Raw genomic sequence first — 21,735 nt, forward strand, 5'->3', positions numbered from 1 at the left:
GTCACATATAGAAATTTTTTTATATTTGCAACAATAGTAAAACAAAGATTTATATTTTTGATATTTATTTCATATATTTAAATGCCATTTAACAAAGAAAAATCAACCAGAAAAATGAGTTTGCATGTCACCTCTGACACGCGTGTCATAGGTTCGCCATCACTGCACTATACTATCCTTTTGCTTATGTTTTCAAGTTCTTTATTTACATCAGTTAATATATAGAATCTTGTTATCCTACAAAATTATAGACACTTCCAAATTCAAAGTCTAATGTATTAAAATCAATTCAGTTTTCCTATAATAATAAGGCCTTGACATCCTGCTTTTGCATAATCTGCAAGAAAGAAGGGAGAAGGCAGAATTCCCAATTATGTGACTCTGAACTTTAATACTGAATTGACATTCCTGAATCTTAATTCAATTCACATTCACTGGAGGTTAGGGTGTACCAGGTTTTGTACCAGACCATGTTTCTGAGCATCTTTTTATCCTAACCACATAGCACAATATCTAGAACTTACTAGGTTCTCACAATAGGTTTCCAGGATGAGTGCAGACAATGCACAGGTCCTGCTTCCCAGGAGCTTACAATCCACTGGGAAAGATGGATTTTAGCCCAGTGAGACCCATTTCGGTCTTTGAACATGCAGAACTGTAAGATAATAAGTGTGTGTTGTTTTAAGCCACTAAGTTTGTGGTAATTTGGCATGGTGGCCACGGGAAGCTAAGCAGGGCCACAGACCTGGTTTCAGCTCTGAAAAGCTCCGTTGTGGCGGCATTTCATAAAAAATGAAGGGCCTGGAGCAGTGAAGGGAGACGGGTGCTGTTAGTCAAATCGTTGCTGCTCAGTGTGGTCCCTCCGAGCAGCAGTGGTGGCAGCCGGTTCGACCCAGACCTACTGAGCCAGAGTCAGCGTTTTAACCAGACCCCCAAGTGATCTGCATTCATATTAAAGTTTGAAAAGCACTACGTTAAATTTATTAAAAACTGCTTTAAAGTGCGGAGAAATCTTTGATTCTTCTTTTTGACACACAAGGTTGCTGACAAGAAAAAATTTAAACACACCCACAAGAAGAACTGTGAGGTTGTTGTCTGTTATCACTGACAAAAAACAAACAAACATTCCTACTGCCCTTGAATCATGAAGAAGGCCCTTCAGCAAAATTTCTGTACCCCTGCCTGCAAAGGATTTTCCTTCTTTGAAAATTCTCAGGAGTTGAAAGATTATAAATGGCAACATTTATACCTTATATATATATTGTACCTTTAAATAGATATTAGAACGCCTGGAATAGTACTCATAGAGCTGTGTTGTGGGGGACACAATAATTTCATTCACATAATACATTTTCTTTAATTACTTTAATATAAAAGACAGCAATGTTCCATATTTCACATAATACTTAAAAAAAGTTTTAAAACCCTCTACTAAGTATTTAATGAAAATAAATTTATTGAAGGATAGCAATGACTACAAAATTAATACTACCAAATCGTTACTGGTACCTATATAAATGGACGGTAGGTGGAGAAAATATCAAACAAAAATACGAACATTTGAAAACTACATTTTATCCAGCCTTTAACTTTTTGCTAAATCTTATGCATATTAGACGGTATATTCGATATTTTTGTAAAGATAGTCAGCTAAGGTAATACCTCAAAGATTTTAAAACAGCCCTCCAGTAACTATATGACATTGCAAATCATCCCATCTGTTTACAAAATTAAAACAATGACCCAACGAGTCTTGCTAGGAAAAGACTCAATTAAAAAAGAGAACATTAACAGAGACTTAGTGATGGTGACCAGAATAAGAAAATTAGCATACACATGAAAGATACATAACTTCCCAACCTAATTCCGTCTGGTTAGATGAATGCAACTCAGTCAGTAAACTGACTGCATTATGAGGGGAAGGGGTAACATGAATCAGAGACCTGTTTTTAAATCTCATATAAGAATCCTATTTCAATCAACCTGTAAAGTAAAAGCACTGGGTCCACATTAAAGTCTTAACATATGTGTTACAATAATACAAAAGTCAAACTATTGTCAACACAGCTTTTTCTCTGCAGTGCACAATATAAGAAAACTTCACGAGTGTGCACTCTTGAGTTATGATCAATGTATACAGTATAGACAAAACAGGCACCTATATTATAATTTTTTTAAATAAATAAGAGCACATTAAGGAAAAAAAAAAAAAAGAAGATAAGCAGCACCTGAAGCCTTTGACATTTGTAACTAAATGCTGGTACCCAAATGTTAGACCATTTTTACTAAGTTTTACTAAGAGGCGCAAAAAAAGAGCCAATATTTGACTTAACATTTTAATTCTAGTAGAGACAAGAGCTTGTGGGGTTACGGCCCTGCCCCCTGATGGTGAGTGGCACCCAGTCCTTCACATGTCCTAGACTTTGGAAAGCAGACCGGACTCTGGGGCACTCGCCTTAATCAGGTTCTGGACTTCCTTGAATTTCGGATGGTCTTTATCCGCCACCAGCTGTAGCAGAACAGCCTCGCTGGTCGTCACTATGATCCCAGTTCGAGCAAGACGCTTTAAAAAGAAAGACAAAGACAAATGAAGACAGAAGCACGAGAATCAACACCACGTTAAAATAGCAAAAAGGACGCTGGGACACAATAATTAGTTTTCTCTATTAAATCCATGGTCCTTAGCTATACTATCGAAGTCAGTGATGAGGACAGACTTCAAACTAACCACACCACAAACCCACTGTGATTATTCTCGATATTGGTACTATGGGCTAGAAACAAGTAAAAGAAAACAGCCCATGTTATGCTTATATGTGCCACAGATAGATGGGAAATCAAGGCTAATGGCTGTGAAACAATGGTTCTCATTTACCTTTTCTGTCCACAAACATGTGACGTATAGCATGTGTGTCCTCCCACTAAGTAAGAAATGACTGGTGGTGGAAGAGCCTCAGGTTTCATTTAAGAATGTGCCCCTTGCCCTAGCTGGTTTGGCTCAGTAGATAGAGTGTCGGCCTGGGGACTGAAGGGTCCCGGTTCAATTCCAGTCAAGGGCACATGCCCGAGGAGGCAGCCGATCAATGATTCTCTTTCATCATTGATGTTTGATCTCTCTCTCTCCCTCTCATTCCTCTTCCTCTCTGAAATCAACAGCAATATATTAAAAAAAAAAAAAAAAGAATGTGCCCCTGGATGACAATGGATCCATCACCACTGCCACCATCGTTAACATGTTGGAAACACATTAACTACAGCATAAAAGTTAAGATTGTATAATTTCACTGACAGGTCAAAGAGTCCTTGCCAAATTGCTCCAGTGGAATCATGATAAAGAACTAAGAACAGAAATGTAAGGAGGGGAAGGAGGGAGAGAGTGAAAGAGGGGGGAAGAGAAAAGAGGGAGGGAGGAAGGCAAACAGGGGGAAGTGGAGGGAATGGCAAGGGAGAAGGGGGAAGGGAGAAGGGAGGTGAGAAGAGCATTCTGGAGTAGAGATTGATTTTTTGGATGTATCTGTTATCAGAAACCCTGGGCAAACAAAAAAACCCCAAACAAACAGCAAAACAATGAACCAACTGTTATCCCCAGAAACATCTGATGCAAGAACCATGGAAGATGAGGTGGTGAGAAAAATTTCTAGGCAAGTCAGAGGAAAATGCCCAGGTCAGTCTCTCATTGGAAAGGAGGAGTTGCTCATTAGATTCCACATATGAGCGACTCCTGGGGAATCTAATGAACATAAATTGATGAACAAAAATAGATCTGAAGACATAGAAGCATCGGACAGACTGTCAAACCTCAGAGGGAAGGCAGAAGAGGGTGGGGGGTGGGAAGAGATCAACCAATGAACTTGTTATGAATATATGAATATGCATATGTTCATAATCCAGGAACACAGACAGTAGAGTGATGAAGGCCTGGGCTGGGGGCAGGGGCAGGCTGGGAGAGGTCAATGGGGGGTAAAGGGGACATATGTAATACTTTCAACAATAAAGATTAAAAATAATAATCTATAATAATAAAAGTGTAATATGCTAATTAGACTGGAAGTTCTTCTGGAAGAAGCTGCGGTGGCAGGGGTTGAGGCAGAGGTGGCGGGGACCAAGCTCCTTGCACGAATTTCGTGCATCAGACCTCTAGTAATAAAGAAAGAAAGAAAGAAAGAAAGAAAGAAAGAAAGAAAGAAAGGAAGGAAGGAAGGAAGGAAGGAAGGAAGGAAGGAAGGAAGGAAGGAAGGAAGGAAGGAAGGAAGGAAGGAAGGGAGGGAGTCGCTTGAATAGCCAGACAGCCCCGTGGAGTGACAGTAAATCCTCCTTCAGATGGCTATTGATCCGCAGGCCCTACCTTCCCATTGGCACACTCCTGCTTTTTACCAAGGATGTAGAAGGAAGTATAGCCACAGCCTGCTTCTGAGAAAACAGGCTTGGGCCTCGACAGCCAGGACAGAGGGCGTGAGGAGCAGAGGACCAGAACTCTCAGGACACGCAAAGACAGCCGGGAAGAATGGAGGAAAGAGGAAGCACAAAGCCAGGCTGCTGGTGCCCCTGATGTTGGCATAAATACCAGAAGGTGAGTTACTGCGGAGTTTTTCCAACACTTCTGGAAATGAATTTCCCCTCCTTGCTTTTCAGTCCACTAACATCTCACAACCTGTAGAAATCTCAAAGGACTGTGTGCCTGCTTCAGACAGAAGGGCAGGGAGCAAATACAGGACTAGCTGCAGCCCAGCTGTCTCTCCAGTCACTCAAACCCCGCTGGTGCCCTCCCCCGCTGGCTGCCCTGCCTGTCGTACTGCTCGCTGTTGCATCAGCGGACTTTCAATATTCAGCCTGAATCTGAATCACACACATTCAATGTCAGTGAAGGTGCTTTAGAAAATCCAAAATGCCAACCAAAGTGAGCTGCCACTCATATTCCTAGTTCCTTAGTGAGGCAGGAAGAACAGAGAGCTGTTCCCAGGCCCAAGGAAGAAATGTGATGACCCAGGAAGAAGCCAGCTTTCCCTAGTGGTCTGCTGACCCGAGCCTGGTCCCCTCAACAGCCTTCAGCGGGGCTGAGAGCCGGTCACAGTGGTGGGGTTGGCCGGGAGGCTCCAGGCACAGAAACACACTAAAACCTATACGATATTACTTGGCTTCAAGACTGACATATGGCCAATATCGATTGGATTCAAAAGTAATCAAGCCAAGAACCTGTGTAGGGGAAGGTGTGGCTGGTGGACCTTCGCACGGTACCTGCCCAGCCCCAACCTGAAAGCAGGGAGGGAACCACAGCAACGTTTCCAGAGCCTGGCAGGTTCCTGCTCTCCACCCTGAGCTACAGGACACCCACAGTGCTGGTCCCAAACCCACTTTCTTTCCCGGCTTTAAAAGGGCAATTAAAACTCCAGCTGTTTTGACCACACACGGGTACTTGGTAATAGGTTTCCAATGTGCTTCCCTTACACTTGCAGTCTCAGTCCAACTAGGCCAAAGGAAAGGAATGATTAGTCTGACCCACAAACGAAAAATGCAAGAGCACAGAACCATGATGGCTTTAGAGAGGACGGGTGTGGGGGGTGTGGGAAGCAAATCCTTTAATTTCCAAGCAACACTAACAACTCCCCAGAAGTACAAGGACATCAACTTCAAGAGAGTGTTTTATTCTATTTTATTCTGCACTTACTCTACAATTATTAGTTGAAAGCAACAATGCCTGCTAGATGGGAGATGCTCAAAGAGTTTTGTTGAGTAAAGCTCACAGCACAGACCCTGGCACAGAAATTCCAGTAATGGCAACTATAAACCTTATTAGTATCATGACCTTGACAGGCCATATGGGTGGTCTCAGGAATTATCTCCAGTAGTTGTCTTCTAAAGGAACCAAGAAGAAGGGGAGCTGGCAGATTGCTATTTAACTTTCAGAGTCATAAAATAAAAAAGAAAATTTAACATTTCTCTCAATAATTTAGGGACAAACTAAAACAGTTCCATAGTAAATTCAGACTAAGCAGAAAACTGAAATGCGGCATGGTTCGCCTACCACTGTCTGACCTGATTCTGTTTTCCCTTTCAACCTCAACACTTTAACTCAGTGCTGTTTGCTTCAAGCTCCTCCGAATCCACCCTAGACCCTATTCTTTCCTTCCCTCCTAAGAACTTCTGGGTCTTGCAAGCTAATACATGCTTATACATTTCTAAGACTAACCTCATGAAGACAACAAATAATAACAATAAAAATAAAAGCAGTAGCTATCATTTGTGATTACAGTGTCAGACACGGTATTAAGTGCTACCAATACATTATCTTATTTAATCCTCCCCAAATCCTCCCATGTAGTGAATATTATTTCCATTTCACTAATGAGCAATCTGAGGCATAGACATTAGATAACTGGTCTAAGGACACACATTTACAAAATGCCAGAACCTGCATTCACACCCATATTAACCCTCCACGGTGTGGACCCCTAGTCACTGAGATCACAGGCTACCTCTCAAGGAATGAGGTTCAGATGACAAAAAGCTATGTTTTTATGTTGAGCCTTGTGAGAAGACAGAATTGCCAACAATAACAATCTTCTGTAATAAATGCCATAATAAAGACATGTCTAAAAAACTTACATGACTGCAGAACAAACGCCCTTGAACTATCTTTATAAACAAGGAAGATTTGTGTTCCTTGTATGCTTTTAGTTTTCACTTCCTTGGAAACACTTCAAGTTCTAGACCTCAGCACTACCAGAAAGATAAATTATCCACAGAGGAACAGAGCTGCTTGCTGGGACAGTGAGGATCTGACCGTGGAAGGGATAAGCTCATTATTAAAATCTGAAATGTGGAAGTTGATTAACTCATGGTTGTAAAAACAGCTTAAAGATCTTTGCTGAGATGGGAAAAAGCAACACTTAGCACCTAAGTACCAGAGAACCCAATAGTCCAAATGGACTTAAAAATGTTTAAACAAAATTAATAAAACTGTTTGTACCCATAATCCCAAAACAGGACTCACTGTGGCAGGAATAAAATAGAGAAGGGATGCCTTAAACAAATGCTGCTCCCCACTTGCTCTGCACCAGCCCTCCCCACCGACTCTTCTCCTTTCCACCTCTGATTCTTCCTCATTTTCCCTACCTCACCATCCCAGGAAACACTGCAGGCTAAAAAGATGACAGCCATCCTACAGAGAAAGTGGTTCATAGGCCATCAGTTAAAGAACTCAGCAACTCAATCTACATGTACATTACTCTAAAATCATTATAGGATTAGAATTAAACACACACACACACAATGAATCTTCACAATATGGAGTGAATATTTCAAAGGACTATGATGCACATCTTGACACTCTAGTCAGAGAACCACGATACACTGCATGTGAGTGGCATGCACAGTCCGTGACATACCTCCTAGTCCCAGAAATTCAAGTCTGAGGAAACCTCACAGGAGGCTGAACCAGGCTTAGGCCCATTATGCCCTCGGTTTGGCTAGATCTTGGTTGAGTTAAACCTAGGTGAGCTGTTTTTAATTTGCAAATCTCTAAATGGTTCAGGCTCAGCTTACTGGAATTTCTCCTAGTTCATGCATAAATCTCTGGCAAAGTTATGACAAAAGACATCAAGAAGCTCTTGGCGTCACTAGTTATCTAGATCTAAGGAGACAGCGGAGATAAAATAGGATATGGTGGTGAGATCTCAAAGGTCTCTGCAAACCAATGCATCTGATGCTGTCTGACCAAGCTCAAATTGAAGAGGTAAATCCTGCATTGCTGTCAAATATTCAATGCTCTTCAAACTTATTTGGAAAACTTGGTAAATGACTTATTGAACCGCAAGACAATTACCTCGAGAGCAAACATCCTGTCCATCATGCTTCTCGATGAGGTGGCGTCAGCCACGATATGAACCTCAATACCTCGGCCGACGAGCTCCAGGGCTGTTTGTTGGATGCACACGTGAGTCTAGAAGGAAAGTAAGAAATCATATGTAATAACGCGGTAAATGTAAAGTATTCTGCAAATGTCCAACCACGGCAGGTCTAATGACCTTGTCCTAACCTAGTTTTGCCTCTAACCTGCTAGGTAACCTTGAGCATAAACAGCATCTCTGGTTTAGTTTCCCCTTTCTAACGCCAGGAACTGGATTACTTCAGCGTTCCTGATACTGGGATCCTTGACCATGTTCTTAGAGCTCTGTGAGGATTTGTTAAAAGGTTTTCCTCTCTGTCAGCTGGATGACCTTCCAACAGCTGATGCTACCACCCAGTTTTGATGCCACTCACAATTGGGTCTATTTCTGAATTCACACCAAGTGCCTAATACAAAGAATGAGCCTGCAGTACCGCAGACTGAGAAAGTAATGGGAAAACTGAGTTGTTACTAGGCGCCCAGGAGTAAAGGTAGGCCAGGTTAAAAATAACTCGTGACACAGGCAAAAAATACCCAGTGTCCCAGCACATGTATTATACAGGTTCCATCTTTCCAAGTACTAACTTGTAACAAATGGTTAGCGGAAAACATAAAGTAAAAACATGCTCCAACAATAGCTGGGTTATACAATGAATGAAAGCAGATCCCAATAATGCCATGATGCCAACCTTATCTTATATGACAAGAGAATTTTGGAGAATTATCAACTGACAGCTCAGCTCACTGCAATTAGCACTGGAGGACTGCTCAAAGATCATCTTCATTAGGCACGAGGTCTAATAATGATGAACGAGCAGAAAAAAGTGCAAAAGTCAGCAACAGCATTTGGTGCGACATTTATACAAAAAGGCTTCCTCTATACTGTCTTAAGATATTTAAAAGTACATCGAAACCTGAGACTACATCTTTCTACTGTTAAAACCTACTACTATAAGGTTTTAGTAGTATAAACCTACTCTCAAAACATCCTAAGTACATTAAATTAATAGTTTTTGGATTTCATTGTTTTTAAAGTAATTTTAAATTTAGTTCAATAGTTGTTGAAAAGCTGTAAGTAAACACATATTCTATTTGTACATGTCCAAGAAAAACAAATCAAACAAAAAATCATTTTAATCAGCATTAGGAATCCATGAGTATTTTTTTCCTTTAAAAAGGTATGTACATGGTTTGAAATGTGAATGACCATGAACTACATGACTTCTAAGGTTTTTCTAGAGCAAAATTATGACCCAAGGTGAAATCCTACAACACAAAAATAATGCCTTTAGTAGAACTGTGTTCCAAAAGTAGTGGTTAAAAGTAAAAGCCCAAGAATTTATCAACCTAGATTGCAATCCAGCTCCATCCCTTAATGTTAGACAGCATCTGTGTTTTAGTTTCCTCGTCTATAATATGGGGAGGACTTAGCGTCGAGGGTTGCTATGAGAGTTTAATGAATTAACATATAAAGTGTTTAGATTACTGCCATGCAAATAGTCAACACTTAATAAACGGTGGCTATTTTTCATCAGGATTACCTCCTACATGGTATTCTATATACAAAAATGCATTCCGGAATCAAGTTTTCTACAAATGAGATTATGTCCACAACATCACAAAAGGTACTTACTTCTACTCCAAATAACACAACGCTCCTGACTCCAGGAATCTCTGCTAACGCCGCTTCCACCTCTGGTAACACCATGGAAAACTTGGTCTTTGGAAGCACCAGTTTCACACCCGTTAAATCGATTTCTTGAACAGTGCTTCCAAGACCTTTGGGGTACTGCTCTGTTACAATAACCGGAATTCCTAAAATCCGGGCCCCTTGCAACTGGAAAGAAACCACACACACAAACAAAAAACCCCCGCAAAGACAATTAGTAACACGCATATATATATATGAATGTATATCCTGCTTTAGTAAATTGGAAAAAATAAGCAAACGTACCAATCTTTGTCCCACACTAATAATATCCCCAAAATACTTGATGGCTGGTCGGAACCTTTCCTGCATATCACAGCAGAAAAACACGGTGCTCGAAGGTGTAAGATTTCCCAGGGTAGTGAGCTGAGGAAAAAAAGAAAAAAGAATGAGTTAGCACTCATTATCCGATGACATTTATTTTCGGTGGAGGTCAATAAAAGAAGAAAATGTTTCTACTGTTTGATCCACTAAGTCAATTTCTTCAACTATTATCCAAAAGAAATGATCTAAATTACAGAAAAAAAATTGTCCACAAAGATTTCCAGTGAACGGCTTTTAATAGTGAAAATTAGCAATAAATCTGGCCAACAATACAGAAATGATTTCACAAATTTTAACATTCACAGGACAAAACATTTTTTAGCCAACTAAAATAATATATATATATATATATATATATTTCAAAAATTTGTACCACCTAAGAAGAAATGCTTATAATTTACTGTCAATTTTAAAAACAGAGCACAGTTCAATAGTATTCCAATAATGTTAAAATGTGAATAAGAAGTAGAAGCAGGCCCTTGCTGGGTAACTCAGTTGGTTAGAGCGCTGTCCCCATAAATTTGATGTCTGCATTTTAAAACATATTTATCAAAATCAGAGGCATCGGGTTCGATCGCTGGCCAGGGCATGTATGCATAAATAAGTGGAACAACAAATTCATGTTTCTCTCTCTGTTTCTCTCTCTGTCTCTAAAATAAAAAAATAAGGTATTTTTAAAAAGTAGAAGCAAATATATAAAAATAAGAAGTGGCTATATATAGGGTGTCCTTAAAAATGTATACACACACTTTGAATAATTATAAAGGCAGTGTTTATTAAAATACAGTTCATTTTCAAAATTGAGCTATCAGCTGTTAAAGTGCGTATATGTTTTTTTTGGGATAACCTGTAGTTAGGAGAACTAATAATATTTTCTCTTTATACCTTTTTCATATTTTCCAAGTGCTATTTAAAAACATTTTCTGAATGCTATTTAAAAATATGTATTACTTTTATAATAAAAACAAACATTACAACAGTAAATAACTTAAAGTTGATGATGGCATTGCTTATAAGTACAAAATAAAATTGAAAATAACCTGTAATAGAGACCATGGAACATAAAACTAAAGAAAGCAGACAGAAACAAATCCAGAATTATTGCCCGTCATCAAGACAGAAATAATTTTTGTTTAGTAAGTTAAAAAAAAAAAAAGACAGGAATATTATGATGCTATTATTAAGAATAACTTACAAGTTCACAAAAAGGCAATGAAATGATGCCAACCACATCACCAATGTTAAATGGACAGACATAAATTTGATGTCTGCATTTTAAAACATATTTATCAAAATCAGAGGCTTCAATGACAAGATGAAAACTGGGTATCAGATTACCAGGCTTTGCATTGCCATAGTTGGTCTATTCTAACAACTTGGGCCCAATATGAATCCACCAAGAAGTGAAATCATTACTGAATATAAGAATTTAACCAACTGGATTCTTAAAAGTCCATGGTGCTTTTCTTTCCACCTTCTCAAATTACAGAGAGCCATGTAAAGCATTCAGTCTGGTCCTGAATGAACCCACACCACTATTCTTCTAGCCAATCTGCTAATTAACCTGTTTTTCTTTCTCTAAAACCACTCCCCGATGATAATTACCAGTAATTTTCTACAGGAATCCGTGTCTCCATTACACAGTGGTGGCTGCATCATTGCCTGGCCCTAGATGCCTTACTGCCTCAGCACACAGCATACCCTCAGGAAACAGGTTACTACAGGAATTCAGTGAATCATTAAAAGGAATCTTTCATCCTTAATAGTATGACTGCTCTAATCAGTTTTCACTTTATTCCTCTTTGCCCTGGTCTGAGGGATTCTGGTGCTTTAATCTCCCTCTGGTGTTAACTCCATAAACATGCACTGATTAGCCATGTGCACTCCAACACAAGTTCACGCAGAGCAAGTGACACCTGTAATTCAAACACAATGTATAGGGTTTCCTACTTTGCCAATAAAGAATATTAAAATAAATATCCAAGCATCTTATATTATATACTAGAGGCCCGGTGCACAGATTTGTGCATCTCAGCCTGGCCTGTGCCCTCTCGCAATCCGGGACCCCAGGGGTGATGTTGGACTGCTGGTTTAGAAACTGGGGAAGTTTCTAAATTGGAAATATGTGTATTGAAGTCTGTATTATTGAATGTACAGACTTGGCCTTGAGTCCGCAGGCGGACACTCTATCCACTGGGCCAAGCCGGTTTCGGCATTTTCTCTCATCATTGATGTTTCTCTCTCTCTCTCTCCCTCTTTGAAATCAATAAAAATATTAAAAAGTGAATAAATAAAATATTGTTCTTAGTCAAACATTTACATGTTGCAACCACAAGATAACAAAATAAAAGTGGATTTGACCAAATGCAGTGTGTGTGTGTGTGTGTGTGTGTACACCCTTTAAATATACACATATTTAAATAGAAATTGTATAATTTCTGCATACCCCAGGGATGCAGTAGTGCCTGAAGCGGCAGGCGGCCAGGGAGAAGCCTGAGCCCAGGCTGGGCACCGCTCCCGCTCAGCCCTGCCCCGCTGAGCCTGCCACCACCGCCACCACCACCGCCACCGCTGCTCGGTAATCTTGCTGAGCAGCGCTCCCACTGTGGGAGTGCACTGACCACCAGGGGGCAGCTCCTGTGTTGAGCGTCTGCCCCCTGGTGTTCAGTGTGTGTCATAGCTACCGGTCGACCTGTTGTTTGGTCGTTTAGGCTTTTATATATATAAATTCTATGGGATTAAACACTATGTATAGGGTTTTCTTAGTTTTAATTAAACTAAATATTGAAGCATCTTAAATTATATATGCTACCTTTGGCTGCTTTCTTACATATATTTTTAATGAAAATATTATGCCACCATTTTGGTAATTTTTCAAAAGCTGTGAATGTAATATGTATACAGGTACTTAGGGCAGCGGTCACCAACCGGTGGTCTGTGGACCATTGGTGGTCCGTGAGGTCCGAAAGATTGTTGACCACTGACTTAGGGGACCATTTTTAAAAGAATCATTCTTTATGTCTATGTATTTTAAACTCTCAGTAAACATTAAATCTTGGTTACAAAGGTTCACAATCTGTATTATTTTCTTCTTATAAATTTGAATCGTAGGTCCCTAGTCATTCACAATGTGTTTAGGGCACACTATGAAAAGCAGTTTATCATCAACCAGCCTGTTTTAAGTGATAGTAATAGAACTCAGCCAAGCTCAACACTCCCCGACAGGGGGAAGCTAGCAAGCATGCAAAATAAAACTTCCGGGCAGCTGCTCCTATGCCGGAGACCTACTTAAATCTCCAAGATCTCACACTCTATTGACTAACTCAAGTTTGGTTGTCTGGATTCTAAACTCATAGATGGTTATAAACAGCAAATGAGAAAGCAAACTGCTGGAGACAGGCAAACTGACAGCAGCAAGAAATGACAGCTGACCGAGAGCTTCAATGCACAATAAAAGCAGATCAAAACTCAACTTGTCCTACAATCTAGACCTCTAGTGAAGGAATAACAAGCTGTATAAAACTTATAAATTGGAATAATATCATGTTATCACACACATTAAGAAAATGTTAAATTATATAACATTTTGGGACTATAATATATTTTAATGATTTTTTACAGCGAGGAAGGGAGAGGGATAGAGAGTTAGAAACATTGATGAGAGAGGAACATCGATCAGCTGCCTCCTGCACACTCCCCACTGGGGATATGCCCGCAACCAAGGTACATGCCCTTGACCGGAATCGAACCCGGGACCCTTCGGTCCACAGGCCAACGCTCTATCCACTGAGCCAAACTGGTCAGGGCGGGACTATAATATAAAATGGTCAAAATATTAAAAAATATTTTGGGTACTTGAAGACATAAAACCTTACCTACCCGGAAATCCTAAATATTCAGAGTTGTGATCTCCTGGGGTTCCTATTCCCTGGTGCTTCCCTGTACCTCATTTCAGTGGTGAGGTATCCTGTTGTGGGCAGGGGACCACATCAGATGCATGTCACATTAGACACAGGTTGAGGAGGTCAGAAAATGCAGCCCTAAAATCCTCACTGCCCTGAAAAACCTTTCTAGTTCAGGAACTCATCATCTATAAACGTTCAGTGAACGAAGAAAGAAACCAGAGAGATAAGGTGGCAAGGCACTTTTTTTTTTTATGCCGAGATGACTGGTTATAATTTAGTGAACCAAAAATGCCTAGATGGTCTCCTCTCAAGGAGTTAAATTCCCAACATCCCCTTGAATGTGGCCTGCACTTAGTAATTCACTTTCTCAGAGTAGAGCAGAGGGAAGAGGGTAACTTTATAGTGGAAAAACCTGGCTAACACTGCCTCAAATAGATTAAGGTGAAGTAACCCCCTGTCTGGCGTGGCTCAATGGTTGAGCGTTGACCTATGAACCAGGAGGTCACAGTTTGATTCTCCGTCAAGGCAAGTGCCCAGGTTGAGGACTTGACCCCCAGTGTGGGGCGTGCAGGAGGCAGCCGATCAATGATTCTCTCCCATCATTGATGTTCTATCTCTCTCTCCCCCTCTCCCTTCCTTTCTGAAATCAATAATAAAAATATACTTTAAAAAATACAAATTTTTTAACCAATGATGTTATGTTGATGGTATGTAGCTTTCATATAATGTGAGAATGACCTTCATAATCTTCCTCTCAAAATCCCACAACTCCAGTCTAAGCATGAGAAAAAAATCAGATGAATTCAATTTGAGGTACATTCTATCAAATTATTTGGCCAGGACTCCTCAAAACTGTCAAGATCATCAAAAGCAATGGACGTCTGGGAAACTGTCATAGCCCAGAGGAGCCTACGGAGACATGGCAACTAAATGTAATTAGTATCCTGGATCGGATCCTGGAACAGGAAAAGGGCATTAGGGAAAAGCTAGTGAAATCTGAATGAAGTGTGGAGCTCCGTTAATGTTGGTTCCTTGGTTGTGACAAATATGCCACAGTAATGGGGGGAAGCTGGATATAGGTCACAGGAAGTCTCTGTGCTATCTTTGCTATAAATCTAACATTATCCTAAAATAAAAAGTTTGTTTTAAAAATAAATGGTCTCCCTAGGCTATGGTAGTTAGGGGGAAAGATGCTACTTTATGAATAACCTCCATACTTTACAAGCCAAGAAAGAGGCTTTGAGGCTACACAAAACAAATCAAACCAATCCACCCCTTGTCCAGACAACCCCCCCACCCCCCAAATCCACGTGAATTCCAAAAGCTGTTGTTAAATTACACATTGACTCTATAATTCACAGGGACTTCTTACTCTGACTCATGAATTTCTCTTAAAACCAACTAAAAATACTGTTCATATGCCCAGCTTGGTGATTGAGCGTTGACCTATGAACCAAGAGGTCATGGTTTGATTCCCGGTCAGAGCACATGCCCAGGTTCAGGTTGTGGGCTGGATCCCCAGTGGAGGACATGCAGGAGGCAGCTGATCAATTATTTTCTCTCATCATTTTTTTTAAAATATATTTTATTGATTTTTTAGAGAGGGGAAGGGAGAGAGGCAGAGCATTAGATAACATGTTGAGAGAGAACCTTGAATCAGCTGCCTCCTGAGCATTTCTCAGTGGGGATGTGCCCGAAACCCAGGTACATGCCCTTGACCGGAATCGAACCCGGGACCCTTGAGTCCGCAGGCGGACGCTCTATCCACTGAGCCAAACCAGTTTCAGCATTTTCTCTCATCATTGATGTTTCTATCTCTCTCTCTCCCTCTTTGAAATCAATAAAAATATTAAAAAGTGAATAAATAAAATATTGTTCTTAGTCAAACATTTACATGTTGCAACCTCAAGATAACAAAATATAAGTGGATTTGACCAAATGCCGTCACAGTAAAAGTGTAGCAATCACAGACAAATGCATATTCAAGAAGCATGAAGAAATCATATATAAAAATATGTGCATTTACATGCCTTCACATTTCTACCTATATCCCTACAACATGTACATTCAATAATACAGACTTCAATACACATATTTAAATACAAAGAGCTGATCACAGCCAATGGCTTCCTCAAGCTAGAATTTAAGACCATTTTCTAGTATAAATTTTTTGTCCACTTTCTTAAGAACTGTCATAGCTGGGATTTAACCTGTGATTTCATATACAAAAGGGCTCTTCATCCCCCAAGTCCCCATATAATACCAATTATCATGACAGTATTCTACCCTCCTTCACCTAAGCACGTGTGCACTGACTGTTTTCTAACAAATAGCTTTGTTCACCCGGCTAAGAATCTGCCCATCCCTGGCTCGGTCCCTCTGGTTACTCAGGACAGGGCACATACAGGGACTGACTGGCCTTCCTCAGTGATGAACTGCGCACCAGTTCTGTTCTCTCCATAAAAAGTACTACAAGGCACATGTTATATGTTGAATTGTGTTCCCCCAAATTCATACATTGAATCCCTAGCCCCAGTACTTCAGAAAGTGACTTTATTTGGTGCCTAGTCCAGTGGTCGGTAAACCGCGGCTCGCGAGGCACATGCGGCTCTTCGGCCCCTTGAGTGTGGCTCTGCCACAAAATACCTACTTCGGCGCATGGGCCACGAAGTTTCAATCGCACTGTACGTGCGCGCCCCCACGTGGTATTTTGTGGAAGAGCCACACTGAAGGGGCCAAAGAGCCGCGTGTGGCTTGCGAGCCACGGTTTGCCGATCACGGGCCTAGTCCAACATGACTGGTGTCCTTATAAAAAGGGAGAAATTGGGACAGAGAGGCCTTGTGAACCTGAAGGCAGAGATCAGGGTGATGTGTCCATAAGCCAAGCAAGGCCAAAGGCTGCCAACAAATCAGCAAAAGCCAGGAGAGAGGCATGGCACGGATTCTCCTTCACGGCCTCGGAAGCAACCCTGATCTCTAGCCTTCAGAAATGCGAGAAATAAATTGTTGTATAAGCCACTGAGTCTGGGGTACTTTGTCACAGCAGCCCCCTAGCAAAGTACTACAGCGAGTACAATTCATATCTTTAGGAAGGAGTCAAGTTTGGAATTGTAAATGTGATGTTTTCAAAAACTTGGTCGTTTTTTATAGGCTCAAAATAGGCCTGATCTGCTTGGGAGAGAGTCCCGAAGAGGGCCCGGGGCGTCCTTATTTCACTCAGCGGTGTCTCCAAGGCCGTCGGGTTAAGCAGCCACAGTAGGACCTTGCTCCCATACTGACTCACTCAGACAGAGGCCTGTGTGATGGGACTCCCCGGACGAGGCTCCCTACACAGCACACCTTGTGGATTAAATCCGAGTCCAGATCTCAATTTCTCTCATTTCAATTACATGAAATTAGACAAGTCCAGTGCCATCTCCAAATGGCAGTCTATTAATCTGTCACAAAGCAAGAAAAATAGTATCTACCTCATATGGCTAGTTCAAGGATTACATGAGCTTCATGTAATCAATCAATAAATGTCTTAGGCTATTGTGAGATCCCTCTTCTAGAAAACACACTACACTCTGGAGTTCAGCACATTTAAAAACCTTTTTCAGTAATGAGGTTAAAAATACCACTTATTATTAAGATCCCTTAAGAAGTACAGACACACACACACACACACACACACACACACATATTGCCTAACTTGTTATGTTAACATAGTCTGCAGAATTAAGCAAATGATTTGTAAAGTGGATTTCCCAATGTCACCAAAAGACTTACCATTCCATGTTCTATTTCTGGCAAAACAGGTTTTGGGCTTTGTAATACAGGCTGCAAAGGAATTATTTCTACCTGCTCCTCCTACATGCTCCCGTGGTAAACGTTCCCGATTCAAAACTCACACCTTCAGACTAGCCAGCCCAGGGGGAGCAGACGCCTTTCCCTCTGCTTTACAGACCTGCCTTCGCTCCCTTCCCATGAAGTCTGTGCTCTCGTCTAGCCATGAACTGTCTTGTCCATGGCCCTGTTTAAGAGAATAACAGTAGTAATAAACTTCCAAGAAAGTGAAAGCTGGAGCTGAATCCCTTTCCAATTAACCATCTCAGGACAAGGTCAGAATAACCTTCCCAGGGAAGCTTATCTCCTGCCCACCCACACGAGGCTGTCAGAGCCCTCCCTGCTGGCTGAAGCCAATCCTCTCACAAGGCCCATGTCTTCCCTCCTCTACTGACTCTGCCTTCCCCACCGACAAGCTGGGAAACACACTGGTGGTGGTATGATAGCAAATTCATGTGCATTTCCAGAGAGGAATGTTTCAATTAGTTAAAACTTGGGAAACACATTTTGGAAAATTAAAACTTCTAAGTAAAAAAAATGACCTGAATTCCCACTGCATAATCCTGTCATTTACATTTCTTCCCTCAAATCTCAAAATTCCTCGGACTTCAAACATATTGACAATGTTAAAGACACATAAACCATGCTTGAAACAAGAGCTGTCTTTTGCTACCTGTGACAGAGTATTTCAGAAAAGACGACACTAAAAAGTTACTACAGCCTAATATTGGCAATGGGGGTCTTAAAGATCAGTCCCCATAAAACCGCTCACCAAACACGGGTGCTGACAGTGCAGCACAAGCAATGGCAGTCAGAACAAGCAGGAAAGCAAACTCAAACCCCTATGTAAATGGAGAAAACATTCTAGAATATATAGTGTGTGAGACAGGGCCACGGAGGCTAAGGCCTATGTCTGGAGAAATAACAAGTCACATTATTTAAGCAGTGACCTACATATGGCCAACATTATGCTCTTTGTCCCTGCCTCTGGGAGAAGGAAGAGGTCTACCATCCCAGTAGCACAGCTACCTTGAGTCTTCCTAAGTGACAGGCATCTATTCCAAAGAACAACAAACAGCATCAAAACAAACGGTATTACTTGAGTATTCTGCTTTATATTTTCATGAAGCATAAAAAGAGAACAAGAACGCTCTGGCCAGCGATAAGGGAGGACCCTCACATGCTTTGCTGTCTTCACCATTACCGTGAACCTTGAACAAGTCCCTGTATGTTCTGCTCTTCCGCAAAATGAAAAGAGTTAGATTAGGTAAGGAACGATAATTGGGCCTTACTCATGTCTACATTCACTGTGCCAGACAGTTATAGCTACTGCTCAAATGTTCGTGGAATGAACTCTATGGTCTCCTCTAGCATAAAATGTCCATGTCTCTAGGATTATACTGCTGTGTTCCAAAAGATACATAAAATGGTTATGAAAAGAAATATCTTAATTTTCCTTCTGAGCGTACACACACACACACACACACACACACACACATCTCATATAGATAGAAATAGGTATCAGAATAGGTACATGAATATATGGGGAAGTGTGTGCCCATGTATGTATCTGTGTATATCCCTCCACATTCTCTATTTTCAAGGCACCTGTCTGAAGAAGTCAAAATATTATGATTAGAAGAAGATAATATGTCTTTAATTATTTAAAAATATATAAAATATTTTGTAACAGATACTAAAGAATTCTTGGGCTATTTAGTGAAAAATCATTTTTCAAAGGATAAAACAGAGTAGTGCTATTATCAATACTTTAAACATAACCACAAAAAATTAACTATATGTTACCTCCTATACCAGGCAAAATATTTCAAAAGCCACAAGTGACCTGAATTATATAATGCCTTTGGATAAAGTACGAGACATTTCAAGTATACACATATAAGAATGTTTAATTAAAAAGAGTTGTCAGCCCTGGCCGGTGTTATACAATGGTTACAGTGTCGGTCCACATACCAAAGGGTCTCAGGTTTGATTCAGGTCAAGGGCATGTTCCTGGGTTGCAAGTTCAATCCCTGGCCCCAGTTGGGGAATGTGCAGTGTGGGAGGCAACCAATCGATATGTCTCTCTCACATTGATGTTTCTTACTCTCTCCTCCTCCCTCTCTCTCCCCCTCCCACTGTCTCCAGAAATCAATGGAAAAAAATATCCTCTGGTATTAAACCTTACAGATGGGGGGGGGGGGGGAGTGCTAGTTTGGCATAACATCCTGTTAGGTAACAGCCCACCCTCCTCTCCAACTAATATAGGAAATCATCACAAAGAATCTGCATCCTCAGAACAGGTCCAAGACCTCCTCATTAGAATTTGGATTCTCGCCTTCATTAATGGATTTGTCAAAGGTGCATCCAACTTCTTAGGTATTTTGGCAGCAATAATCTAAATAGACAAGGAAGGCTGCAGAGAGGGGTCAGCCACAAAAACTCTTTTTTTAAAATTTTATATTTTAATTTTTAAAATTCCTTTTTCAGTTACAGTTGTGACATACAATATTATATTAGTTTCAGGGTACAACGTAGGGATTAGGCATCCCTGTGACTGTTTTTTTTCTAAATGCCATGGAAACTCTCGAAGATATAAAAATGGGGAGTGGTAAACACCTGCAACCACAGGCCTCCAGATTCTCCAGGTGGACAGCAGCCGTCCGAGACCACCTGCCTTGCTGCAGGCTCTGCAGGAGTGACAGTGACTCTCAAAGCCTTTGTCCTCTGAGCACAGGAACTTGAGGCCGCTTCAAGCACCTGCTTAGGAAGCTTCTGGCATAGGTGCTGGGGTGATAGGAAACAAGACCAATTCCACAGCCGACTACAACGGGAAAAAAACAACTACAGAATGATCTGCAGAGAATGACACCTGAATATTAAAAAATGCCTTCTACCCTCGAACCCCACATTTCAGTGTGGTCTTCCGAAGACACGGCTTACCGGTTTCTCCACTAAAGGAAAAATGTTGATGGTGTAGTACTAAACCATACCTCATATTTTTCTTTTCAAAAATATAAATCGTTCAGTGAATCCTCTGAGCATAAAAAAAAAAAAAAAAAAAGGACAGGAGACTGACCCCCTGTTGTATAAGAGTGTGGCTTTTAAAAAAGCAACGTAAAAAGCTATAAAATAACCCTCCAGTATAATAACTTTCCGAGTCATCATGACCAGGAAATCATGGTCTTGCTAAAGTTGCATTTAAGAGGGTCAATCCGACATTTTTAATGGAGCCGACGCATGTGTAACCAGCAGGTTCAGCTGACAGCTCCAGGGAAGAGGGTAAGCACAGGGCTATTTCACTTGGGTCAGGGGAGGCTTCAGGTCAGGAACCCGAAAGCGGGGGAAGAGGAGGAGGAGGAGGTCTGACTCCTAAAGTTTTGTGCTTCCGCAAGTGGTGAACACAACTCCGGGGAACACACCCGGAGGCCAGTAATCCCTACAATGCATCACCCCCAAATAAAAGCACGGCCACCACCGCCCAGCCCTGGGCTCCGCGGGGAGGCTGGGACTCGCTCCCGGCGCACCCGGCGGCTGCGGGCGGGCCGAAGGGCCACACACGTGGGGGCGATCGCGCGCGGCCCACCAAACGGGGAGGCCCCCGCCCCCGCCCTGCCCAGGGCAGCTGGCGACCGTCACCTCTGCACCGGCACATGCCCGGGGGCGTCCCCGCCGCGGGCGAGAGCGACCGGCCCTTCCCAGGCGGCGCGGCGCGGGGCACCTGAGGAGCGCGGCGGGGGCCGGGCGCGCGGGGACCGGGCGCGGCGGCGGCGGGACCCACCTGGATCTGCAGCGGCACGAGGCGCACCTTGCAGCGCTCGCTCACCGCGAAGCCCTTGGGCAGGTCCACGTACTGGCCCCACTCCTCCGCGAAGAGCTGCACCACGAATTTGCGGTGCATGTCGAGCTGGTCGCCGTACAGGCTGAGGAACTTCTGGATGAGCAGCTCGTAGCCCGCGCCGTGGGGCACGGACGAGGGCCGCGCGAAGACCGAGAAGCAGAAGAGCACGGGGACCGTACCCGACGGCGCCCCCGCGCCCCCGCCGCCGCTGTTGGGGAACGCGCGGGACCGCCGCCTCCGCCGCCAT

At 41.9% G+C, this 21,735-nt stretch overlaps 1 protein-coding gene across 2 annotated transcripts; it reads right to left on the reverse strand.

Annotated features, from left to right (window-relative positions):
* Positions 1 to 2,322: 2,322 nt before the first annotated feature.
* On the reverse strand, positions 2,323 to 21,727 carry ISOC1 (isochorismatase domain containing 1). 2 transcript variants are annotated; one of them, XM_014455239.2, is made up of 5 exons: positions 21,429 to 21,727; positions 9,840 to 9,959; positions 9,519 to 9,722; positions 7,823 to 7,939; positions 2,323 to 2,563 (listed from the first exon to the last, which is right to left on the reverse strand). In XM_014455239.2, the coding sequence occupies exons 1-5, from the start codon at positions 21,546 to 21,548 to the stop codon at positions 2,417 to 2,419; spliced, it is 708 nt and encodes a 235-aa protein (XP_014310725.1). In that variant the 5' UTR covers positions 21,549 to 21,727; the 3' UTR covers positions 2,323 to 2,416. The 2 variants fall into 2 exon arrangements, with proteins under 2 accessions (XP_014310725.1, XP_023619254.1); XM_023763486.1 differs by having other exon boundaries at positions 21,474 to 21,682.
* Positions 21,728 to 21,735: the final 8 nt, after the last annotated feature.

The sequence above is a fragment of the Myotis lucifugus genome, unplaced genomic scaffold (assembly GCF_000147115.1).
Source record: "Myotis lucifugus unplaced genomic scaffold, Myoluc2.0 scaffold_0, whole genome shotgun sequence".
In the NCBI taxonomy this organism is placed as follows: Eukaryota; Metazoa; Chordata; class Mammalia; order Chiroptera; family Vespertilionidae; genus Myotis; species Myotis lucifugus.